This window comes from Chelonia mydas, chromosome 8, assembly GCF_015237465.2.
Source record: "Chelonia mydas isolate rCheMyd1 chromosome 8, rCheMyd1.pri.v2, whole genome shotgun sequence".
NCBI lineage: Eukaryota > Metazoa > Chordata > Testudines > Cheloniidae > Chelonia > Chelonia mydas.
The window spans coordinates 10,736,196-10,762,678 of NC_057854.1; the positions used below are offsets into that span (position 1 = coordinate 10,736,196).

Consider the following 26,483-nt stretch of genomic DNA (forward strand, 5'->3'; position numbering starts at 1 on the left):
CAGTGCTATTATTCAGTGAATGATGCATACATGTGAGAAAATCATAAGCTTCTCGTAGGCAATTTGTAAGCATCAAAAATAAATTAAATTTGTCAAAAAAGGACTATGAATTATTTGCTTAGCTCTACTAATTATTATGGTTAGTGAATATCCAGAGTGATTCCAGTGCTCCCCTTCTTGTGTGTTACTGCACTTTTCAAACCACATGTTCAGTTTTGTTGGTCTTGTACTCTAAAGAACAGTGCACTCTAAACCATTGACTACATCAGTGCTTTATGAATCAGAAGTAGCATACAAAGGGTGCTCTTGTCTCTGAAATGTGCATACTCCTTTTGCAGAAGGAACAAAGTGTATGTTACTCCTGCTTAATTTTAGACTGCTAAATACAGAGTCTGTTTAGCTAACTGTATAATTGCAAAATAGTTTTAAAAACGCTTAATTTCCCCCCTTTTCAGAATTTTCATTGCAGTTGCTGAAGATCATAGTTATGTTTATCTGTTCATTTTTTATGCTGTATACAGAACACAGTTGTTGAAACAGTCCATAATTGAGAGCATGATATATAAACAAAATTGAAATGGAAGCAGGACTGATTGCATTCATACTGCATTCTGCATCACAAATCAGGTTTAAGCCTAGCCCCACCTCCTAAAGAGAAATTCAATTCATTCAGTTTCATCATTATTTGGAGACTTTTCATTAAAACACAACATTTTATATAATATTGACTGTATTTCATGTTGGAGGAGCTAAGCACTTCCTACTCATGGGGAAGAGCTCAGTCTGAAAGGATGCCTTGAGCTTTCTTAACCAGGAGAGGAATACTGCAGGAGAGATTTATATGAAACCCCTCTGATGGAAAGAACAATAATGCTTAATCAAAGTCGGCATGCAACTAATCTCACATATTCTATGGATTCTAGTCTCCCCTTGATGCAAAAGCATCAAATTCTATTTAGCTTTCATTGAAATAATGTGTGCACCAATGTTCCCTCTAATTTTTGACAGGCCATGTGCGCAAAACATTTCTTCTGTGCAAATTTTTGACAGGCTGTGTGTGCAAATTTTTGTGCTTCTGTGCAAATTTTTGTGCACACAGTGTTTCGCGGCGTGCGCGGGGTTTAGGATCTGTGGGACGTGCACACGCACACAGTTTAGAGGGAATAGTGGTGTGCACTGAGGGGAGAATAACTCCTGTGCATTGAAGTATATATTGAAACACATTAAAACAGGGGAGATAATATAGCGAAGGATAGTTGTTACAGCAAAAGACAGGAAATCAGCTCTCTCTAGGTTTCAGATTCTGCTTCAGTCCATGACCATGTAAACTTGTGTAAATCACTACATTTCCCATCTGTAAGGAGGACAAAACACCTACTCCCTCACAGGGGTCGGCTCTTGGACTTTGTTAGTTTCTGTCAGTGAAGCATATTCAGATCACTGATCAAAGGCAATATAGAAAGTCAGAGTATTATTCTGTTTAACTTCAGATATTGGATTAAAACTCTTCTTTAAATAGTCTCTCCATTGTTTCTTTTAACACTTTCAGCTACTGGCAGGAAGAACTTGTGTTTCAACTCATGTATCAAAGACATAAACCAGAATTGGATCTTAACTAGAGTAGAATTAAAACTTTAAAATATCATCCTATTTTTAAGCACCTACATCACAGTATCTGAGTGCATCAGATTTCTCATGTACTTATCCTGTGAGGTCGGCGCGCACCTATTTTATAGATAGGGAACTGAGGCACCAAATAATTGAAGGCCAGATTTTCAAAGTGTAGGAGCCTGGTGATGCAGGCAGACACCTAGTGGGATTTTCAAAATTGGCTAAACAGATTAGGCTTCTAACTCCCATTGATTTCAATAGGTTCGGATTCAAAACAGTGAAATGAATGGAAATTAGGAGCCCAAACGCTTAGGCACTTTTGAAAATCCCAATGGGCACCTAAAGTCTTTAGGCACCTAAATCTGAGTCTTTAGGCACCTAAATACCTTTGAAAATCTGGCCCTAAGTGCATTTCTGAAGGCCACACCGGAAGTCTGTGGCAAAGCAGAGAAATGAACAAGAGTCTCCCAATTCTCAGGCTAGCAGAATAACCCAACTGGATCTTTTTTACTCTCGTTTTCATTCGGCGATTTCTTGCAGCCTAGTACTCTTTGGGGACACTTGTGTAGCTAGTTTACAGAAGTCAGGTGTGCTTCTTCCAGGCTTTGTAGATAGAATGACTCCAGTCAGTATCATTCATGACTTCGAAAATGTTTTAATCATGACAAGTGAGCTAGACATTAACCCAGAAGCACAGAGAGCCTTGGTGCGGTATGGTGGGAATGGTGTTTTCAGTGCTTTTGCTTTGAAGGAGGTTGTAAGAACACTCCCTCAAGTTGCGTGCCGCCTATACTTGTGAACACACACACACACACACACACCCCCAGTTCACCAGCTTCCGCTCCGTTATTACTAGCTCAGCCAAGGGGATCAACTGCACTAATAATTTGCCCTACGTTGGATCTGCTTCTTTCAGCCCTGAATCTCTCCCAAGATGTAGGCCCCATAACAAGAGGGCTTTAAACACACGGAGTGATGGAAGGAACGAAAGAATCCATGAGAAATGCAAACATAAATATGGACCAAAACCCTGGATCTAAACACACCTGAACTCAGAGATATTCAGAATCTGGGTCCCCACTTCCCTTTTCCAGTGACTTACTGCCAATATTTTAACTACAGGCACCGATAAAAATAACGTTCACCGGATGCTGTGCTAAGGCCGAGGAGCCATGTGGTTAGGCAGCATCCTGAAAGGGAGTGAACATGACAGACAGAGGCGTTATTGCAGTCTTTTCTTAAATGTAATGATGGATTAATAAGGGCCTCTTGGGAATCTCTCACAACCCTCTCCAGCATGTCACTGCTCCTTTCTCTACAACAGGGCAAACTAACCCCCCCCCCCCACCACATCTGAACATTCCTGAACACCAGAGAAAGTTGGATCTGGATTGAAATCCAGTCTGAGGGACTCAGGCCCGTCTCCACACTGAGACAGTGGATCCACATTTGGGATGCACCAGGCTTATTGTTTTCCCATATCAAAGACAAGACCTTGGATACTGATGTTTTGCTGGGGAGGGTTATGAAGGATAATTAGGAAATGCACAAATTTTGTTAGGTCAATCTGTCACCCTCTCAGGAAAGGAACGCTCTGTTTCTATAACTAATTTGCTAGAATTCTTCATAAATCTATTGTACTGCCAGAGCCACATACAGCCAGTAATTAAGTTTTCGAAGAGAACATGGCAACATTCCAGCACAGAGGTTAATGCGAAAGTTGCGGAAAAGGAGCAGAGTTGACACATTGTATTAAAAATTGCCTGAAGGGTAGAAAACAAGTGGAACCTCTCCAAATTAAAAAACAAGGTTAATTGCAGGGTGCCGCAAGGATCAAAGTTGGTGGTTACAGTCTTTTATTAGTTGGGTAAGTGACTTAGGTGACAGGCTTCTAAGCCAGAGTATTAAGCTCTATAAATGCACTTTAACTGGAAAGTGCAATATTTAATGGAATAAGCATTGGCCGGATTCTGTTATTTAAGTACTCCATCATATGAATGGCAGTTACCACTGTAGATCAATGCAAAGAACAAAAATGGGAGTATTAAAACAAGAGGAAATGTCTGCCATATGGAAAAGTGCCATAGCTTGGTAACTTGGAAAGATGTGCCAACTACTGGACTCAGAAATCATAAACTCTGTCCAACATGTGCCTGAAGTGAGAAAACCTCTGATAATTTCTAGGTTTCATTTAGTATAAATGAAAGAGGTGGATAATATATTGATAGGCACATGAATTTTTGGGTAACATGACAGAAGAATAGGAAGGTGTGTGCTTATTGAGGTTCTAATCCCATGTAACATCTGTTTGAAACTCATAGGTCCAGCTCCTCTGTTTGTGCAGCACCACTGAAGCCAGTGAAGTTATTCCCCCAAAGAACATCACCCGTAAAGTTAATAAATTCACTACTGCTGTACGCAAGTGGAAGAAGAGAGTATAATGGGCTGTGATGCTGATAATACTTAGTTGTTGCAGCAGTACATAATGCAACTAACCAGTGGTCTTTACTATACTTTAAATGATAGTAATTAATTCCTTTTCCTGCTTTGCCAGGTGTAATTGACACTGGAGTTCATGTAAAAGCTTATTATTTTCTGAGGGTAATTTGTGGTGAGTCTATAATCTGCTTTATAAAGTGATTTCTCAGGGTTAAGCTGCCGTAGCAATATGAAACATTTCATCAGTCTCAATTGTAAAGGCCATAATGTTTTACAAAGGAGTGTATTCACTGAAAGTCAATGGATAGTTTGAATTTTTATTAGATGGGTACTGGTCAGTCCTGGTCATTTTGCCTTTGAATAAAGAGCCAAGCAGATTTCTCGAAAGGCAAAGTGTGGTTCCTGTACCAGGGTCTCTCATTATCCTCCCCTTTTCCCTTTGAGCCATTCATATTCCCTTCCATATTTTACTGCTTCACCCTTCTCTGAGTCAGACAGCTCCCTCCTCCTGATCTACCATCTTGACCTCACCCTTCCCAGATCTTCCCCTCTCTGACACTGTTTTATCTCCTTTCTTCTCCCTATTCTTTAACCTTTCCCTTTCCTCTGGCTCCATCTCCTCCACTTTCAAACGTGCCCTGGAAACCACCGGCTGGAAAAACTCTCTTGATCCTTTGCCTCCAAATTCCCTTCCACCCACAATGCCTCTCCACAGATTCTCTCTTTGAACTCTAGAAGGCCAACCCCAGTAGGGGGATGGAACCAAGCCTCTGCCCATTCTCTGCCACACTCCCTGCCCGCCCCTCCCCCCGAACCGTTCTCTGCCCACCTGCTTAAGGGAGGACATACATGAATGCGTTGAACATCCCTACTTAGCCCTGCAGCTAGGTCTGAAGTTCCAGTTAGCCCTTGTAGGGGTTTTACTACCCCTCCAGGGGTACAGAGTTCCAGTTACAATCTAGCTCATAGTTAATGAGGTTGGGAAAAAGCAGATGGGGCAGATCAGAGGTAGTGTTGTTTTATGGCTTACTTGGGATGCCACATACTGTTATCAGTTCAGGAAATATGACTTGGCAGTCCACAGGGTGATTGATCATGGCTTGCACTGATTACACAGAGACATCATATTTACTCTGGGCAAGCGCCATTTTTATTATTAACGTCTTGGCTTGCCAATCTGGAGACGACAATGTGAAATAATTGTTTGTTTTGTTTTTAGGGTAGAAGAAAGTTTTAAAACCTTATTCTGGTCAATATTTGGCTTGTCTGAAGTGATATCAGTGGTGCTGAAGTACGATCATAAGTTCATTGAGAATATTGGCTATGTACTCTATGGAGTTTATAATGTTACCATGGTGGTGGTGCTGCTCAATATGTTAATAGCCATGATCAACAACTCCTATCAGGAAATTGAGGTAAGATAAACAATTTGATTACAGAGTATATATTTACTGTTATATGTTATAAAAACAAGGAAATTACAGGATCTACTATATAAGATGTCATAGTGTGACAGAAGCCATTTATCTTAAAATTCTATGGCAACTGAAAAGTCTCTATCCCAGAATTAGACCTAAGCGAATAATTCACAATGAAGCATTTATACGATGGATTTATCTTCCTTTTGTTTGTAGAATATCTCTGAGCAGATCACAATTTCCTTAGATATATTCATTATTTGAAAGTAGTTCTTGATTTTTTTTCAAACCCACGAACAGTTCTTTGTGAGCATTCACTATCTAGGCTAGAGTCACAAAAATAGATTAGATTAAATAGATTCCCCAAACTCAGGCCTGGCAGCTTTGAAAGTCATTCTCCATGAACATTTGTGCAAGTAAAACTCTGTGACAAGAATGTTTGTAGGAAGCAAACACGAAAGGGCCACAAAGAGCAGAGGCTAACTCATTAGAGAATCTGAATGAATAGCTGCAGAAATGTATATCCAGGATTCGGCTGTGTCCTGTATTGTTCATATTAGCAGGTTGGATTTGCTAAATACTTGGGAGAAGAAACTTTCTGCTAATATAAGTAAAGCCAGGGAAGTTATTAATATTGGACACTGTTGTCCGTGTTTTCTGTTTTCTTGTCCCAGTTTCTTCAATGTCAAATTCCTACAGTTGGATTTGTATTAATTAGCTGTTCTGATCTATCCTCAGAACCCAGCTCTGCAGAAGGCCAGAGCTGAAAATATACCCCTGTGCCTTATGTCTGCTGCAATCAGGACGGATGTCAGCAAACACTTACATAGTGCTGTCTACCCAAGAAAGCTTTCCCTGCTTTCAGAAGGCACAGTTGTATTCCCCAAGAGATCCTTAACATTTACGATCAAGCTTCTCAGTTAGTTTCTCTTCCTCTGAGATGGGACTTACTTTCAAATGGCCTCAACCTCCTAGTGCATTCTTCCTTTTTTCTTGGAGGAAACTCTTCCCACCATTTTTGCAGTGCCATCTTACAGCTGTTATCTGTTATTGCAGGAAAGCATGCTCTCCAGCATCAATATTGCTAAGGTTGCTACTTTCAAATAAACAAAACAAAAATCCCTCATGTAAAGCTATCTGTGCTGCAGAGCTCTAGGCTAAGCAATTCATGGAAAGGATCTTCCAAAGTGTGTGCATGTTGTTTTCATTTATTCAGTTTAGGCACACAAATACCCTGATGCACACATAGAAGCCATGGTTTGTGTGCACACATGTCCGTGCAAAGCCAGTTTGCACGCATGCATAACTGTTTATACACCCCTAAACTAAACATGTGTAGTTTTGCACCCACACTTTTGATGATTAGGTCCCAGAGAGTCGGGAACAGTCATTAGTACTACAAGCCCAGGTAGATAAGGCAAACAATGCATAAAACGCCCAGGGTATAAGTCTAGGACAGAGTTGTTTAGCTAAAAACAATAACTTTGCACCTAAGCAAGGCTCGACCAGGGGCTCTTTCATAAGGGAGTGTTTATTAGGGAGCATGAGTAACTTTTTAGTTGACTCTGTACTGAAAAAGGGAAAAAATGAAATCATGCATGAATATTACATTTGCTTGCGTTTTGTGAGAACATAATATTTGCATGGCATTGTTAATATAAGTACTTATATAGCCAGGAGAAAGAGAGCAGCTGTTTGTAGGCTAGGAATTACTAGGCCATATTAGCTTTGCATTTGGCTGAGAATACAAGTATAATGAAAGTTCAGATATAGTAACTGGTAGGTTTGCTCTAGCAATTTGTGGTCTGGAAGTGTGTACCAATTTATGAGCATTGAACATTTTCTGTCTACAAACACCAGAATTAGTTTTAGTATACCACTTATGGGGTATTTCAGAATATGATTGGAAATGGGGTGGGAGAGTCATAATCAGTATTTGTAGTAGCTGGTAAAAAGGGAATAATTCAAATTGTACCAGTGCTGCCATGTAGAATTCTGAGATCATCAAACTGTATTTGGTCTGGTGCAATGTGCACCGGAGGTAGATATTTCCCCCCTTGTTTTATCATTGGGATGATGTATAATATTCTTCCTTTTCATTTCTCTAACGGTTAACGGGGTTCTCCATAGCAAGGACTATAGCAGATATTAATCCAATAATTTATCCATCAAATAATACTTGATGGGCTACAAAGCCCATCAAATGCCACAAAGATAAATTATTCAGGGCTAGATTGTACCTTTAGGCACTATCCAGAAAAAAGGGATGGTGTATAAACTGCGCCACTCCACGAGTAGCTCGAGGAGGCACTGTGATTCAGAGACCCAATTCCCTCCCTGCTTCCCCCTTACTTAGGGAAGGGCGGTGCTCGCCTATGCCAGCAGGAAATTATTACACCGCCCCATACCCGTTCAGCTACGCCATTCCCTGCCACTCCTTGCACATCTGACTGGGCAGTGAGGAAGCAGGATGAACAGTGCCATTTACTTGTGTGCAGCTGGGCAGAAGGGGTTGGTAGCTTCAATAAAATTGTAAACCTAAGGGGCGGTCCTTACAGTGCTTGACTCCTTTTCTGGGATGTGTAGTCCAAGCCTCAGTCTAGTCTTCAATTTCTATCTGCAACATTCACTGAATAACATATTTGATAAGTGGGATTTGACCAGCTCTACTTTTCATATTTGCACATTTAGCTTAGTACAAACGTCAACCAGTTTTGTCAGCTCAAATACCTACCCTTTCTACCTGTGACAGAAGTTATCCTTGTTCCTGTGACAAAAATTCCATAAGATATTGGTTGAATGTCTTTGATAGCTCATAGGTCTCACTTATAACCATGGCATCTCGCAACACCTCCTCAGGCCCTACTTTGGTGTTCAGGAGGCCCTTAATTCCCTGATGCAGTGATAGGGTGTCCCATAATGTCAATATAGTTGGTGGAATGTCTGGAACAGGTGATAGTCCAGTGAATTACATCTTCCAGCAGACACCTAACCTGTTCCTGCCTCAACCCACAATAAAATCTCTTTTTAACCTTGTCCTTCACAGAGCACTGGCAAGAGAGACAGTAGAGGACAGGAAGTAGTTATCCTGTTCGCTGCTGGACAGTCCCTCTAGATGGGATATTTATTAAAAAGTGATTAAGTATCATCATTTGTGGGGGCAGCCTGCTCATGTCTAATCCAGCATCTTGATCAGCCTCTTATCTCTCTGCCAGACACAAAAGTAAAAACAAGTTAACCAATTACTGTGATTAGGTTTAAGTTTTGTTTTATAAGGTTCAAATCCAGGCAATACTCCTGGGGGGATTCTGTAGATTTCCTGTGTTTGCCTGCGGAAAACTGCAGGGAAGCCGTGCGGGGGATGACCATGGGCACAGGAGTTTTTTTTGGGGGGGAGGGGGGTTGCCTCCCTCCAAACAGAGGTGAGGCATGGGGGGCACACAGGGTTAAGCGTGTAAGAGCAGAGCTGCCCAGCTGAAGGAGGCTGGGTCTCTGCTGCACTGACTCCGCAGGTGAGGGCTGCCTCCTGGGTCCTAGTGCCAGTCGGGCTCCCCTTCTGTGTGCTGGGAGCCTTCCTGTTTTCTATTCTGTGCAACTGTCAAGGTTCCTCCCCCACTCTGAACTCTAGGGTACAGATGTGGGGACCTGCATGAAAACCTCCTAAGCTTACTTTTACCAGCTTAGGTTAAAACTTCCCCAAGGTACAAATTAATTTTATCTTTTGTCCTTGGAATAACCACTGCCACCACCAAACTCTAACTGGGTTTACTGGGAAACGTAGTTGGGACACATCTTTCCCCCCAAAATCCTCCCAACCCTTGCACCCCACTTCCTGGGAAAGGTTTGGTAAAAATCCTCACCAATTTGCATAGGTGACCACAGACCCAAACCCTTGGATCTGAGAACAATGAAAAAGCATTCAGTTTTCTTACAAGAAGACTTTTAATAGAAATAGAAGTAAATAGGAGTAAAGGAATCACCCCCTGTAAAATCAAGACGGTAGGTACCTTACAGGGTAATTAGATTCAAAACAGAGAATCCCGCTAGGCAAAACCTTAAGTTACAAAAAAGACATACAGACAGAAATAGTCATTCTATTCAGCACAATTCTTTTCTCAGCCATTTAAAGATATCATAATCTAACACATACCTAGCTAGATTACTTACTAAAGTTCTAAGACTCCATTCCTGGTCTATCCCCAGCAAAACAGCATACCGACAGACACAGACCCTTTGTTTCTCTCCCTCCTCCCAGCTTTTGAAAGTATCTTGTCTCCTCATTGGTCATTTTGGTCAGGTGCCAGCGAGGTTACCTTTAGCTTCTTAACCCTTTACAGGTGAGAGGATTTTTCCTCTGGCCAGGAGGGATTTTAAAGGGGTTTACCCTTCCCTTTATATTTATGACAGCAACAGTGAGTGCCTGTGGTGGGGCTGGGTAAGGGGGGTGGGGGGCTGAGGGGAAGAGGCAGTTGGGAAGGAACAGGGGTGAAATAGGGCAGGGGGGGAATGTGGGAGTGAGGGGGGGATGGAGAAGAAGAGGGGATAGGAGAATCGTGGAGGGAAGCAGGAGCCCAGCATGCGGCATCCACTCATCAGGAGCTGGGGCTCCCCCATTAGCAGGCCCATCGAACCCTCACCCTCACAAGCCCTAACCCCAACACCCACACCTCCACCCCACTGATCCCCAACCAGCTGCACCCGGACCCCCACCCCACCAAGCCCCACTCCCCCAGCACCGGGTCCCCCCATGGAGCCCTCCACACCCCAAACCTCCTGCTGAGCTCCATCTCCCCACACCCAGCCCACCTTCACCTGGATCCCCTGCAGAATCCCATTGTCCCTTCACCCGGAACCCCACAACGAGCCTCTGTGCATCCAGATTTCCCACTGAGCCACCCGCACCCAGATTGCCCCACACAGAAACTTCTCACCCCACACCTGGATCCCCACACACTAAGCCCCTCCACATTTCAATCCTGTTGGGCTGAGCCTGCCCAGCCCTACCTGGTGCAGAGGGACAGGGCCCTGGGGCATTTCTGGGGCAGGCCCAGCCCTTGCACTGTGTCAGGGTCAGGCGTTGCCTCACTGCCCAGTCTCTGTACTGCGGGAGGTGGGGGCTTCAGGGTGATCTCCCACCTCAACCAGTGCAGCCAGTGGCCCATGCTCCCCACTGCCATGCTGGAGCCACATATATTTACTGACAAATAAAATTTGCAGAATTTTAAAATATTGTGCACATAATTTTAAATTTTTTGGGCGCAGAATTCCCTCGGGAGTAAGTCAATAGGGGCTAAGTGAGCACCGCTCCATTGAAGTCCATGAAGTTGGATCTTCATAAACGAGGGCAGAATTTGGCCCAAGGCCTCTGTTTTGCAATATGTCCATTTCTGAAAGGCTGCCAAACACAGTGGTATCATCAGAGATGTGTACTGATGAATGAGTTGCATTATACATTTGACCATAGTACAGATGTGAGTAGAGATTATTGGCAAACCTATTTTCCCATTGATGCTACTGGTTTCTATATATACCACAATGAAAACAGCTGTAAAGCAGCTGCAGATGGTCTTTTTTCAACCAGTAAACAATCTTGAAATAAGGGTCAGACCATACAAGTACTGAGTAAAATCATAAATGCCACTCGGTTCAATAAAGACTGCACTAACCTTACATTTATCTTCAGAAATGTTCTTGGTGTCTTGGCTCACCTTGACAACCTAATAATGGTGAATCATCTTAACTGAGAAGTGAACTTGCTTATGTGACATGTGCTGACTGATGGAGAACCAAGATATAATGATGATGAATACAAATAGGACAAACAAGGAAATCAGCTGGTATTTTCTTATAGTTTTTTAATTATCAGAAGAGATAAGTGGCCCAAGCTGCTGTTCAGAATTTTTTAATGAATCAGATGACAACCGTTACCTAGTAGTTAAATATTGCTGTGATTAACTTGATACACAGTTTATTTTGAATGGAAATTACATACCCACTTCCTCGTGCTTTGCATTGAAAATATATCCTTAGATAACTCTATTTATCAGCTAGGCCCAAATATCAGATCATTTTTGTATGTGTTCCATTTAACGAAGAAGATGTCTTTGCCATCCGAAGAAACGGGGCCATGTTCAGTGCATCAAATAAAAAGCGTGGGGGTACTTCACATCTCAGACTCTCTCTGCAACCTTGTGGAATTCCTAATCCACACAAATCTGGCAATTTTGGACAGGGCCACATGGAGATTTTGAGGGCCTGGGGGCAAAATCTAAAACGGAAACCCCTCCCATCCTTCCAAAAAATGATCCTGGAGATTAAAGAGTTTAAGAAGGGGGAGGGGGTCAAAGATGGCCCAGGCCTGTAGGGCTGCTGCCCTCCCTGCAGGGATAGGGTGGCTCTGCCCTGTGTGCAGCTAAGGAATTGCTCCCAGTCCCTCCTCTCCCTGTGTGGATTGTAGCATTATCCCTGACCTCACTCCGACCACCGGGGTCTCGGCCTGCCAGGTCGCCTGGATGGCAGGTGTCAAACCTGAGTGGCATTGTCACCTCTGCAACAAGTTGCTACATGACTCACTCAAATTGCCCCAGCTGCCTCTCCATCATTTGGAGGGGCCTGGAGCAAACCGCCCTTCCCCACCCCCCACCTTGGTCAGCCCTGATTTGGGCTCCTTTGTACTACAATATCATCATGTTTTCTCATAGCCACTCTTAAAATCTGCAAAGAGCAGCTGTTTATTTAGCACAGCCCCTCTGGGCTTGCCCAAGGCAAGCTCCTTTTCAGGTCACCTGGTACAGGTACTGCCTACAGAATTTGGGGGTGCCATTTGACCCTCAAGTACAGTGATGTGCTAGAGGTCTAAAGCACATCTAGCTACCTGATGCAACTGGTCCAAGAAGTCCAGCCACTGCTAACTTGCCCATGGTCTAGTCTAGTCCCTAGCGTGTGGCAATGATATCATAGGGAAGAAGTAACGGCCCTTAAAAGCTGTTGCACTTTGTTGGTCATCTGTGCTCCCTCTCAGAGTCTCATTTTGCTCTGCTCTTTACCTGCTTTTTCCCCCCATGAGGTTTCGTTCTCTCTCTCTCTCTCTCTCTTTCTCTCTCTCTCTTCCATTCTCCTATGTTTTTTGCAGTCCCTTCTGGGGGCGGTGTGTGAACTCATTAACTCTGGAGTTCAAGTTCAAACCAGGGATGTTTGACAGGTGGAGAAGGAAGGAAGGACAGGTGGTCCCATTCCTAATTGGCACCTCTAGTCACTTGTCCATTGTCCAAGCTAGAAGGAATGTGACATTCAATTCAGCCAGCTGCAAGACTGACATTCTCTCTGCTGGTCTCTGACCAGCTGCTCTGTTCAAATCTTGCTCACTACAAGGTTGCCCTAGAGAAGCCTAGGAACTTGTGACGTTCGGAAACCACACCTGGCTTAGCAGACAAAGCATAGGGAACATGTTGGAAAGGATAATTATTTAATCTTTAGCCGCCACCAGACAGAGAGGGACAGGCTCGTCTGGGCACTGGGCTCACCTGTCTCCTTCCTCCACACGAGGAACAGCAACATCTGTAAGGAGTTGGCAGAGGACTGATTATTGATGTCCCCACCCCCAGCCACTCCTTCCCCACAGCAACCGCTGGAGGTACAGGGGGTATGTCAGTGCCTTCGGGCTTCCTGACATCATCGTTCGCTCAGCTCGGAAACTGGACTCAGGATATGCACTTTTTCTTTCTTTTTTTTCTTTTCTTTTTTAGTTATACTGTATCACCTCTGCTTGCAGGACTCCCTTTCCTACCACTACAGTCCTTACCCATCCCCCCGACTCCCCACATTGAAATGAAAGGTAGTGCACCCCAAAAACAGGTAATTAAAAAGGGCAGTCCTACATGAAGAACATGGCCATGAATATTGTCTGTGTGCCAACTGAAAGCAGTTGGAAAAGGTGGTGCATATAAGTAAATACCCAGATTTCACTATAAAGAGGTTAAATGGATTTGGGAGCCAGAAATCTGCAAGACTTTTGTGTCAGAGACACTCCTGTTGAGTAGCCTTCAGTGACAAGCTTCATACGCTTGCCACCTTTGTGCATCTGTCTGAGTGCCAATGCAATAATACTTCTCAATTCTTTTCAAAACACTAATTCTGCAATTTATTTTCCCTTCCCCACGGCAGGAGGATGCAGATGTGGAGTGGAAATTTGCTCGTGCCAAGCTCTGGTTATCATACTTTGATGAAGGAAGGACTCTGCCTGCTCCTTTTAACCTAGTGCCAAGCCCTAAATCGTTTTATTATCTCATAATGAGAATAAAAATGTGCCTCATAAAACTCTGCAAATCTAAGGCCAAAAACTGTGAAAATGATCTTGAGATGGGTATGCTGAATTCCAGGCTACGGGTATGTCATATGCTTCTTTCCTTTTAACACCCTGAATGTAAAACGACCATCATGTCCTCTGTGGGCATCAAGGGAAGGAATTCTACTTCGTTCACAGATGAGCAAAAAGAGCTGCTTAGCATTGTACTCTATTTTATTTATTATTCGTATTACAGTAGCACCTGGAGAGCCTAACCAAGGTAGTGGCCTCCTTGAGTTAGACACTGTGCAGACATCTAGTGAAAGACAGTCCCACCCCAAAGAGCTTATGGTCTGTATGAACTGGGAAGGGGAACAGGTGGGGTGACTTCCCCTAGGAAGTCACAAAGCAGGCTAATGGCAGAACTGGGAATAGAAGAATGCAGGTCTCCTGACGCCTACTCCAGATTGCTAGCCACAGGATCATGCTGCCTCTTGAAACCGTTCTTTATGTATTGCCTAAATTCACTTTATTGCCATTATGTAAAACTCAGCATTTAATACCACATCTGATTTTATCATTGGAAGCCGGGTTCCAACCAGGGAATATTAACTTTTCCCAGCACCTTGAAGCCGCAGTTAACAACTTCCCCGCTTTCAGCTGCCTAATGACAATCATACACAGTAATAGATCGGCCCTGCCTCATCCACCACCTGTTCATTCTTTTGAAAGAGATGTGCGCTTTGGGAAAGCACAGCTCCGCTGACTTTGGAATGGGCACATTTGTGAGAGGCAAGTTAGTTTTCCCTTAGTACCAATGAGCTTCCACATGACAAAATATGAGACACACAGAGAAACATTCCTAAAAATCTGACACTTTCCAACAGAATTGTTCCTGAAGAAATGTCAGTGTAATCGGGGAGAGGCTAATCCTGTGGAAATATATTCTTTGCAGAAATGTCATTGGGACAAAACTGTTCTTAGCAAGCAGATTTAAAAAAAAAAGCCAAAAAACCCGAGGCAGATCTATTCTTTTCCTTTGCAGCACTTCTGTTAGTTCGGAGTTGTGGAATAAAATGCCCAAAGCTATTCACCCAACATTCAGCTGCAGCTGTTTTACCGGGACTGTCAAACTCAGCAAAAATTAAAACGTGTGATCAAACAGCTTCGTTTCCACTGTACTGACCCTCACTTAACTTCCTCGGCTCAAGCTGGGTTTAAAACAAAAAACAACACTGGGAAGCGAGACCTAAACGAATGTGCTGGATTTTTGTCTTTGTTTACAGTTGCTGCACGTGACAGAGGCTGCTCCTAGGCAGCATCACCAGGAGCTTCAGGGGGCTTGTTAATATTCAGGGAGCACGTTCTAATACAGCAGGGCATGCTTTTAAATTTTCCTCTCGGTGTCATTGCACATTTTTAGGCCCTCTGAACTGAAAACTGGCAGCTGCTTCTGCCATTCACAGGACATAAGCTGAGGAGAAGAGAGGCTCTGGAGGGCACAGATGTAGAGCAGAAGAGAAGCAGTGAATCTGCCCTGATGGGACCAAAGAAATTCATTGCATTGGCAGAATACCAGAGGCAAATAAGTGGGAAGAAGTATAGAACTGAGCTGGGAGGGAAGGAGAAGAAGACTGAGATCAAAGGAATATGCAGAAAAGGATGAGAACAGGAGGCGCTACCAAAGAAGAAGCTGACAGACCCAAGAAAGGGGCCAGAGTGGAGATAAGAGGAAGAGCTGAAGCAAGAATAGTATAGACCAGGACAAGGAAGAATGTAGGAGAGGAATGCAGAGGAGGGCTTTACAGAGCTTGCCATTGGAATCTGCAGTGTGCCTTTGTGGCTGATTGGAGTTGCTTGATACTATCCATTGAGTCTGATGAGTAATTTTCTCTTCTCTTTGTTCAAAAAGCTATTTTCAAAATTCAGCCACAATCACCAGGAATTAGAAGTAATTAAGAAAGCTCTGCCTCTCACCTCCTAACACCTGTCTCAAAGTGGTGTGAGAGGGATACAGTCAAAACACCTTTTGTTTAGACGATATGAGATTGAATTTCTCATCAAATAATTCTTCTGTCCGTTCTGGCAAAGAAATGAGTGGGTTGTCTCCCTCTTCACCCTCTGATAAGCTACCAGAGGCAATGTAGCCTAGAAGATAGAGCACTGGACTAGGTATCTGGAGATCTGGGTTCAATATGTGTCTCTCTCCCTGGGCTGCTGAACGGCCTTGGGCAAGTCACTTCACTTTTCTGTGCCTCCATTTTCCTGTTTGTAAAATGGGGATGACCTACTTGTCTCCTCTGTGATGCACTTCGAGATCTACTGATGAAAAGTGCTATGAACGAGCTAGATATTAATTATATTATTAATTAGGGAATGGAAGTGCTGGTTTTCTTCTGCAGGATCTCCAACCTGCTCACAGAATGCAACATTTTCTAATGTTTGCATAAGTCTGTTTAGCCTGAGGTGGAGAGGTTGTTTGGGGAAAGAAGCTGTTACAGACTTAATGTTTCATTATGTTTTATAATTTCAGAAAGTTCGTTTTCAGTCAAGCGCTCGAAATTCAGAAAACTTTACTGTGAAGAAGGGTTATAACAAGCCCACGAGATATCAGGTAATGACAGTAGAACATCAAGAGCAAGGAAAAAGATCTGTAAGCAAACAAGGCTTATTTGCAAGGATCAGATTTGTCACTATACAGTGGGCTCCATCCTGTGATGTGTCAAGCAGTGACCTATGCCAAATCAAAGGACACAGTAGTTTATGGGACTGAGCCCAAACCTTTTAGTTTCACAGTGGCTTAAAGTAGCATGGCAGGGTAACAGCTACAGAAATACATTTGACATTAACGTGATTGTCATGGTAATTAATTGCCATGGTAATTAATTGAAAAGTTCACTGGTATTGAACTTAATACAAGAAAAGTTCACCAGAGCTTCATCCTAGACTCATTGACAGTGTTTCATTTTGTCATGACACAATGTTGTCTCTCTAGACTTTAACACCCTCATGTGCTTTCTTTGGCAATATTTTGTCCTATTTAGGTGGACGTGCAATGTGATCTGTTACAAAAATAATTATGGGAGCCATGATGACACAGCTTCCTCTCCCCACACTGTGAAATTACCATTGTTGTAAGGTCCTGAGTAGAACTGGGTGAAATATTTCTTACAAATAGTTTATTTGCCAAAAAATGCAGTTAGGGTGAATACGGCCACTAGAAATTTGGAAAAAAGCTTTCAAAAAGTTGAAATATTTCAACTTGACACTTATGAAATGAAACACTTTGACTTTTCATTTCAAAATTACAATTAGTTATGAAATTTACCTAGATTTCACTAAAAAAGAAATCAAAAAAGGGTTTTAAAAACCACTCTAAATGAAACTAAACCTTTCATTTTGTGGCAAATGAAATGTTTCATTCATCCTGAAACAACTTCTTTGTTTTGGTGAGAGAGCTGAAAAATTGTCATTTTGGGTTAACTCAAAACAATGTTGTTTGTTTTTGTTTTTTTATAATTTTTCGGTTTAGCCACCAAACCAAAAAATCAATTATTCACCAAGTTCCAGTCCTGAGAATTTATGCTTCTGGTTGACATATTTTATGTGACAGCAGTGGGTTATGTGTGTAGTAGCAAAATCTCCAACTAAGCAGGTACCTGGTTAACATTTACAGACATCAAGTATTTGTAAATTGTTAACAAGGTTAAGGAAAGGAATTGGTTAGTGGGATAAAAAAGTATAACTATGTGTAGTAAATACTACATATTGGGTAACGTTTTCAAAAGTTCCAGATTTTTAAAGGTATTCAGGGCCTAAAGATGTGGATAGATTCCTAATACGATGTTCAAAAGCAACTAGGTGTCTAACTCCCCTGGAGTGAACATCCCATTAGCTATCTATCTACATCTTTAGGCACCTAAAACCCTTTTAAAATATGTCCCTCTGTGACAGAGCCAGAAATTGACCCCACGTCTCCTGAGTCCTATTCCAGTGTCTTAACCACAAGACTATTGTTCACTCTCCTTTGCCCCAGCAAGATAAAGTCTATAGAAGGTACTTGAATAACTGAAGGGATAAAGAGTATATGAAGGTAGGGCCAATAAATACATAAAGAAGATGGATTTCTGCATAGAAGGCAATAACTTACAAATTAAGGTCTGCTCCCGGAACCCTTTCTTAGATGAGTATCACACCATTGAAATCAAGGGAACTATTTGGGTGAGCAAGGTCTGGAGGGTTGAAAATTAATATGAATGTCCAAGATTTTCAGAAGTAACTAGATGTTGAACTCCAGTTTTCAGTAAGTGGGAGCTCAGTGCATTCTAGAAATCAGGCCTCTTCATGTTGTCTCAGATTAGGGAACCAAAATCAACAGACATTTCTGGAAATCTTTGCCAATATTTCTCTATTGTGCCAGTAACTATGTGGTTGAGAAGCCATTTTATTTACAGTAGCAAAGAACCCAGAAGAGGTGGTAGATGGCAATAGAGATGCAAAGCCACAATACAATATTAAGGCAAAAATACACCGTAGCATTGCTGAAGAGATTGCAAGGAATGTCTCCAAAGGCTGCAAAGTGATATCCACCCCTCAGATTCTTGATAAAGAATTGTCACATTTGCATTACTTCTGTTCAGTATCCTTACAACGGTGTATTATCTGGCATAGCTGGCACCATGAAGATCTTGACCTTTGCCACCTGTAGCTACATGGCATGTAGAGTACTACTCATTGTAAATATAGACAGTACTGCAAATACTGTGGCTGGCACAGGTAAATACTCTGTGATGGTAAATGTCAAGAAGATAATGGCATTCGTTATATGTTGATTCCTTGTTTTCCTGCAAGTTCCCTATTTTTGTCTCCTATATTGAAAATTGTTTCTGTTGGGATCTAGTATTTCCCCACTTTCCCCAGAATGTTCCTCAATTTATGTTTTCTCAGGTGGCAACACGTCTTCCATCTGGATTGAACTACCTTGGCCATCTCCAGCATACAGTATGTGCACTGTGTCTCATATATATTTCCTTAACCACCCACCTGGTTAGAGAGAGATCTCTTCTATAGAAAGACACAGTCCTAAACATTCCACATTCCATCACTAGATAACACATATACAAATAACTGGATCCCTCTTTGTCATTCACCTGCCTTTTTATTGCTACAGTTCACATCTAGTTACTTAATGATCAGGAGGAAGGGGTGGGATGTTTTTGGTTTTGGTTTGGTTTGGGGGGTTTTGTGTCTCAAAACCTTTGGGGAGATTGCCAGTGACATTTAAAGCAACATGATTTCTTCTTGTTCAGTGGGCAGATGGGCCTGAATTTAGGTTTTATGGGTAGGATGCTCCTGTGATTAGCATGCTAGCTAGTGTCTTGGGAAACATGGGTCAAGTTCCCTGCTCTGTTACAGACTACTTCTGTGAGGTTAGGCAAATTACTTACTCCCTGTGTCTCAGTTACCCATTCATAAAATGGGGATGATAGAACTTCTCTGTGTATCAGGGATGATGTGTGGATCAGTATATTTTAAAAATTGTGAGGTGCTCAGATACTAAGATGGGGGGGGGGGCTTTGAGTGCTTTAGGTAGATAGATGTTAAGTTGCTGTTGTTCCCCACCATTTTTTATCCAAAAATGACAAACCTGCTCCAACAGACCATCTTAAAATGAGTGTCTTTCAGTCCCAATGGGAGTAGCCATTCGCATCATTACACAGAAGCCAGGTAACATGCGTCAGCCATGCATAGTACTGTAAGTAGAGAGAAGACCATGAGAGCTTTCTTAAACCTACCCTAGATTTTCAGTGGGAGCAGGAGCAAGATCTGGAAGGCAAGTCCAGGTCCTGCCTTTAAGGGTATGGAGGTTCCCCAGGCACCTGAGGGAGTGTGGTCCCACTGCACCAAAGGAGAGGGCTGTGTACGCATGCATGCTGAGAAGGTGCAGACAGAAAACTGAGCTTGGAAGAGGCTCTTTGCATGGCAGCAGGCAGGGGCAGGAGGGGATGGGACATGCGCTGTCCAAGGGAGTTAGGTATAGCTGGGCTAGAATATCTGCCATTGTCTGGATTCTCCTTTCTTGTCCCTATGGGGAAGGGCAGCAGAAGCGGGACTGTATCCTGAGGTAACGGAGTCTTCTTCCCTGGTCCCTGTGCATCTGCCCCGCAACCAGCCCAGTGACGGAGGTCAGGCACCGGGCACAGGCTATGCCTGTCAGTGACTAATGCTCAACATCGTTGTCTGGGCACAGTAACCCCCCTTAAAGTCTTTTCAGCTGTGTGGCTGTTTATAAGATTCTAAGTCTAAGGGTCAAACAAAGTGAACTCAGTAAATAAGAGATGTGTCATTGCCTCCTGTGACGAATCAATGAATCGACTCCCAGGAGCAGGGACTGTGGTGATTTAAGATGAAGGTAGACGCTGATGGTCTTTTCCCTTTATAGTGTCTGTGTGCTTGAAAAATGGATGTCAATGCAGCTCTTCTTGAAGGCAGATGGAGAGTATCCCTCAGTTAGACAGGAAAAGATCCAAAAATCCTGGTTGGAGTTGCATCATCATCAGAGCAAATCCTACAGGGACATAGGCTCCTTGCAGACTGAGCACCGCCTGCATTGATCGTTGGGTTGAAATTCCCCCCAAGAAACAAAACATTTTGGGCCCAGTCATGCCATTTGGATGCTCTCTCATGGTGGGAAACTTCAGCCCCCTGGTGGAGCAGAAGGGAGAACGCCGCAAGGGGGCCTGATAAGCTTCCGTTACTCCACTTTGCATGAGCAAATTCCTCCCAAGCAAGAATGCATACACTTCCATATCTGTTTTACACACTCAAATGTAGATTAATCATGCATTTGGGCACCCAAATGAGCTATTTAGGTATCTAGAAATAGATTTAGATGCCTAATTTTGGACTCTTAAAAGGTAGTCCCCTGGGGTCCATCTACACTGCAATAAAAGACCTGTGGCATGGCCACAGCTGGCCCAGGTCAGCTGACTTGGGCTCACAAGGCTTGGGCTGCTGAGCTAAAAATTGCAGTGTAAGCAGTTGGGCTCAGGCTGGAGCCTGAGCTCTGAGACCCTCCCCCCTTGTGGGGTCTCAGGTCCTGAGTCCCAGCCCAACCCTGAATGTCTACACTGCAATTTTTAGCCCCGCAAGCCCATGTCAATTGACCTGGGCTCTAACTCTTGGTGCTGTGGGGTTTTTTTTGTTGCAGTATGGACATACCCTGGGAGGTCACTCCCTTTACTCCTTTTGTCATGTTTGCTGCCCATCTTCAGATCTCCAGTCTATCAATGTTTTTTTCCCCCTATACTGAAGAAGACTCCACAGGACTCTAGTTGGAGCCTAGTATAGGGCATAAACTGCTTTAGGACTTCTTTTATACCTTTGTGTATAAACATAGCTTCAGCACTTTTGCAACAGCATCACATTGCAAGTTCATATCTGATTTGTTGTCTGCTCTCATTCCTATATATGTCTGTACTTCTTTCTATCCAATAATCTCACATTTCATACATCTACATGGTATTCTTTTTTTGCTGTGTATATTAAATGTGTGCCATTTTTCTGGGGTAATTCTCATTCATTTTAATCCTTTCTTCCAATGTTGTTGGATCTTTCTGACTCTTCTCTCTATCCTTCAATGAGTTTTCCTGTTTCCTAGTTCTCCTAGCCCGTGATTCAACACCCACAGGAGTCAGTGGGAGGCTTTCCATTGACTTCAGTAAATTTGGGATCAGGCACTTAGTTCAGTGTAATGAGTGAGTCTGATAATGTCATTAATAAACAACTTATTTTTTCATCCAGATTTTTTCTTATGAATACTTTAAACAACCTATATCCCCAAAACCTAAACTTGATCCCACTTCTTAGTTTGATATTTAACCATTTGTAGTTACTTTGCGTTTATGGGCTAACCGCCAAATTCGTATGTCTCCCATGGTATTCTTTGATCTGCCTTTCTGGTGGGATGCTTATTAAATATTTGTTATTCAACTATTATAACACAAAGTGCGTAAATATAAAGGTGAGATCCTGGCTCCATTGAAGTCAATAGCAAAACTCTGACTGATCCAGTGGAGCCAGAATTTCATCAATCAAACTGTTCATAATAGATCTAGAATTACAGACAACCAATATCATACCATTTAACCATTTGTATTCACTTTTCAGAAAATAATGAAGCGTCTTATTAAGCGATATGTCCTGAAGGCTCAGGTTGATCGAGAGAATGATGAAGTCAATGAAGGCAAGTGGCTTTTACAATTAATGAGGTTACAATCACTAAAGCTGAAATCATGCATCTCCATTCAGTTCCAAACTGATATGTCAAATCATAAATCAGATGGGTGAGACTGTCTGGGGCAGCTTCTGGAGAGGCAGCATGCACAGGCATGCCCTGATGGGCATAGATTACTTCAAACCATCTTGCCCTTGCAATTTCGGCCCTTTCTGTAGGCTGAAATGATCTCTGGTGTAATTTAGGTTGTCTAGGGAGGTTCTCTAAGTTACAACAGACCTACCCTTGGAGTTGTCCAGAATCACCATAGTGGCATGATGTATGGACCCACCTCCTCTTTCCTCACAGCCCTTGGCTAAGCCCCTACACCGGGCTTGTGAAGGGACCTGTGTAGGGCAGCTTCCAACTGTCCTACCCAGTGCCTGCACTAGACAAATTCTCCCCCAGTTGGTTAAGAGCCTTTCCTAGACCCTGTACATCATCACGGTGGCATACAGGGGTCAGAGCAGAGGAAAGAATCCTGCCCAGTATCTCTGCTAAGCTTTCTACACTTTACATCACAAACAAATCTTTTAGTTACATAGGGCACCTTCAGCACCATTCCACCATACAGCCAACGCCACCCTTTTTTCCAACAGACCCATACCGCTTAACAGCACATTACCCTGTACATTCATATGGGCCTTAGAAAGCCCCTTTTAAAAACACTGGCCTGAGCTATTCCCTCTGCAGCTGGAAGGGATGGACTCGCTGCCGTTCCCCACTCAGTATATATGGAAAAGGGAATGCTGGCGAGGGAATGGTATCTCATCCTAAAAAGCCGCTGTGTAGCTTGGAAATCTGTATGTGGAGAAGGAGTGGGCTTGGAAAAAACAAGAACTCTCCGCACATTACTGTTGTTAGCAGTATTAATAGAGTTTGTTTCATTAAGCCCGTGGGGGGGGGGGAGGGATTTTGTGTAACTGCTACTCTATGGAGGTTCCCACACATTTAGTGCCAAGCCTATAGTTTGTGTTCCCAAATGAACTCATCCTCAGGAATTAAAACACGGTGATGACTTGTTTAATTCAGTCTCATTTACAAGAACATTTTTTTTTAATTGTAGGAGAACTTAAAGAGATTAAGCAAGATATTTCCAGTCTCCGCTATGAGCTTCTAGAAGAAAAGTCAGAGGCTACTGGAGAGTTAGCAAGACTAATACAGCAACTGAGTGACAAGTTTGGGAAGAACTTAAATAAGGACATTTGACGGTGATCAAAGAGAGAGACAACTCGTTTTCTAAACATTATTTGATATTTCAACCAGCATTTTAAGAGAGCAAAAACAGTGCAAGAGATGGGTACTGAGCCCTCAACTTTTGCCACCTAAGAAATATTGGTAAGGGCAACGTGCATTAGAATATGTTTTTGGGTGAAGCCAACCACCAGTTAATATCTTTACGATATAAAGGTGACATTTTGGTATAAAACAAGCCCATTGACATGAGAAATAGATGCACCATCTCCAAAAGATAATCATGCTTATATTAGATACCCAAAGCACCTTTTAAAAAAGGCAAACAGCCAAATCCTCAGCTAGTATGAATCAGCATAGTTCCATTGAAGTCAGTGGAGCCAAACTGATTTATATCAACAGGAGATCTGATCCCTAGGGCTTAGATCTGGGCTTAGATCTGCAGAAAAATATTCCACGAATATTCATTAAAACTTTTAAACAAATTCACCTTCACTTAGATGTGTGCACTCCTTTTGTGCTTGCTTTCCATGGACACCCATGAAATTGAGTTAGAATAGCACTGAGGTTAATAGAAAGCAAATGTGAAAACACATACTAAAATATAGTGATCTCAAATTGCCTTCCTATGAGGATTTATACTAGGAACTTCATTTCAAGAGTTAACTCATTCAGTCAACGAAGAATAACAACATCATGTGACTTGTGACCAATCACAATGAGGCAACTCAGCTCAGATTTTGAATAGCGTCAATGAAATTCACAAGGAATGTTGCAGAATGGTTTCAAACTATGAATACATTTGGAAAAAAAAACCCACCTCAAGCTGGCTGAGGACTTTCCGTCAACAAAAAGGGGAATTTGTCAAAAAAAAGGATTTGCTAGGAGTTATTTGCTCAGACACAGTAAAGAAAAACAGGGAGAAGTTTTAACAATTAAACCAATTTACAAACTGCAGTAGTACAAAGTCCTCCGGTTGTACCCTTACAAGGGAAAATTTCAGAACATGATGCAGCTGAAAACTCAGTTGCTTGTTTATTTGGTGTTTTAAGCTGCTAAAGCACACCTTATTACTTTGGAAACACCAAACTGTACTGTTTGTTTACAAGGTGCACCTATGAGATGACCATTACATTTAGATATCAGCTAAGAAAAACAAGCAGAATCCGAAGGTGACCTGTGATCAGTTCTTAAGTGCCAGATGAGAACCCAGATAGCCTAGTAGAGTAATAGTTATATTTGTAAAAAAAACAAAAACATAAAAGAAAAAAGTGTACTGTAGGTAGACCTGTTTAGAGAAAAAAATCAAAATAATGTATTTTTACCTTTAATAAGATTATCTTGTATACTGTAATATTTTTACCTAAAAATGAGGGGGCGGGGAATAAAATTACCTCACAATATTTGTTGCACCTTGAGTGAAATATTTGTCTGATATTTTAAATACTCGCCGAGGAAATAGAAGTTTCACTGGCTTTTGACAATGTGTGAGCAGGACCAAAGTTACATACGCTACCAGTCTACTGCTGAGAAGAGTCGAAAAGCATCATAGTATAATTATAGAACTAGAATTTCTGGAACGCTTCATAGTCTCCACCCTGAATAACTCCGTAAGGGTGATACTTAGTTTGAAATCACTGTGTTGAGATTCATACATGAATGCATGGACACCTACTGAGACGATAAAATAGAAATGAGATCACTTCAGTCATGTCTATTTGTGCTACTGAATTTCTAGTTGGAAATAAGATGGGTAACATTATTTGGACTAAGTTTAGAGAAGAATTGGCTGAAAAGACAACTGATGCTGTCTTCCCTGGACCTGACCTGTCACCTGACATGTTACACTGTGCCAGTATACATTAGCATTTTCCACTGCTGTTGTTCACAATGAAGGGACAGGGCTTTGCTTTACAATCAGCTGCTATGCAATATCGTGATCAAATTCTCACCGCACGGTGTTCGCCAGGAAGGCAACCCGTAATAGCACTGTATAACCGGTTTTCTTTTAACGTGTACTATTCATGATTATTTTGAGCTACTTTCCTCTGCCTAAACCTATGAATATGGCTCATGTGAAGTGCTTGATTTTCACTTTGAAAAGAGAAATGATTTAGCCAGACCGTGTTTATCAAGAAAAGGGTTTTCAAAAAGACTTTGGAATGATGGAATATAATCCTCTGTATAATCCAAAATAATACCATCATATCACGTGAACCACTTCCAGTTACTGCATTTCAGACAAAAATTGTGAATTGCAGGGAGTGCTGTCATGAAATCAGGTGCAAAATCACATGCATACTCATTTGCATTCAGACAGTAAGACGATTGCCACTCTATCTTCTATATTACATCTAAAATTGTGCAATTAGAGTCATAGTTATAGAATTTTAGGCCAGAAGAGACCACCACAGCATCTACTCTGATCTGTACATCACAGGCCAGCAACACCACCCAGAGCTTGCACACTAAATCCTAGAGCTGAAATTGCACCAAGGAATTACAGCCCTTGGGAGACTAAATTCTAATTCTAATTCCGCATGGCTTGATCCAAAACCCAATGACAGTAATGGGAGTGTTTCATTTGACTCTAATGGGCTTTGGATCAGGCTCTAAGAGATGAAAATTGCAGTCAATGAACATTCTGACAAGGACGATTAGTGCTGTAATATGAATAGCTTTGTTGAACCATGTGCTTCTGCATGGAGGCTTTCATATTTCCATTCAGTTACCACCTGCTTTTCTAATATGTAAATGTAGCATTGCAGGTCTGTCATAACCAGGTAGTTAACCTATTGTTCTGCATGCAGTAATTTCCCATAAGTGATCATAATACCACTGTAGATTTCAAGAGGAGAATAAAAGAAGGGTAGGGAAAGTTCTGGAAAAAAAAATACCCACAAGTCTTCACCCAGATTTGAAAATAAATTTGATTTAGTTGTAATTGCATTCCTTTTGTGTTCACTTTCAATGACCTATCAAGAGATTGAGAGCTACGCAGATGAATGCTCATGGCATGCAATTTTTAAGCCTGCATGCTTGAGATATTTTGTATGGGGGGAGACATCAGTTGACACAACCAAGTGACCAGTTTCTCAAAACCCCTGGTTAGGCCATTGGCTCAAAGAAGCAGCTAAAGAAGTCAGACAAGGCTCAGAATGGAGCTTTCTTAAAAAACAGATGAATTTTTTTAGTGGTTGGGGTTTTATCAGTTGTACAAAAAGCTTCTTGCATTGCCCAAACTTTTAATTTTTTTCATGAA

General features: G+C 42.2%; 1 protein-coding gene across 2 annotated transcripts in view; it reads left to right on the plus strand.

Annotated features, from left to right (window-relative positions):
• TRPC7 (transient receptor potential cation channel subfamily C member 7) overlaps window positions 1–24,862 on the plus strand; it is a 160,135-nt gene extending 135,273 nt beyond the window's left edge. Inside the window, exons 9-14 of one of the 2 annotated variants that reach the window (XM_027825838.3) lie at window positions 5,270–5,465; window positions 13,632–13,853; window positions 16,286–16,366; window positions 18,700–18,753; window positions 21,922–21,997; window positions 23,094–24,862. In XM_027825838.3, coding sequence (XP_027681639.1) covers window positions 5,270–5,465; window positions 13,632–13,853; window positions 16,286–16,366; window positions 18,700–18,753; window positions 21,922–21,997; window positions 23,094–23,236 — 772 coding nt within the window. In that variant the 3' untranslated portion in view covers window positions 23,237–24,862. The remainder of the gene's footprint in view (window positions 1–5,269; window positions 5,466–13,631; window positions 13,854–16,285; window positions 16,367–18,699; window positions 18,754–21,921; window positions 21,998–23,093) is intronic. The other variant, XM_043521216.1, reaches the window with a different exon arrangement.
• Window positions 24,863–26,483: the final 1,621 nt, after the last annotated feature.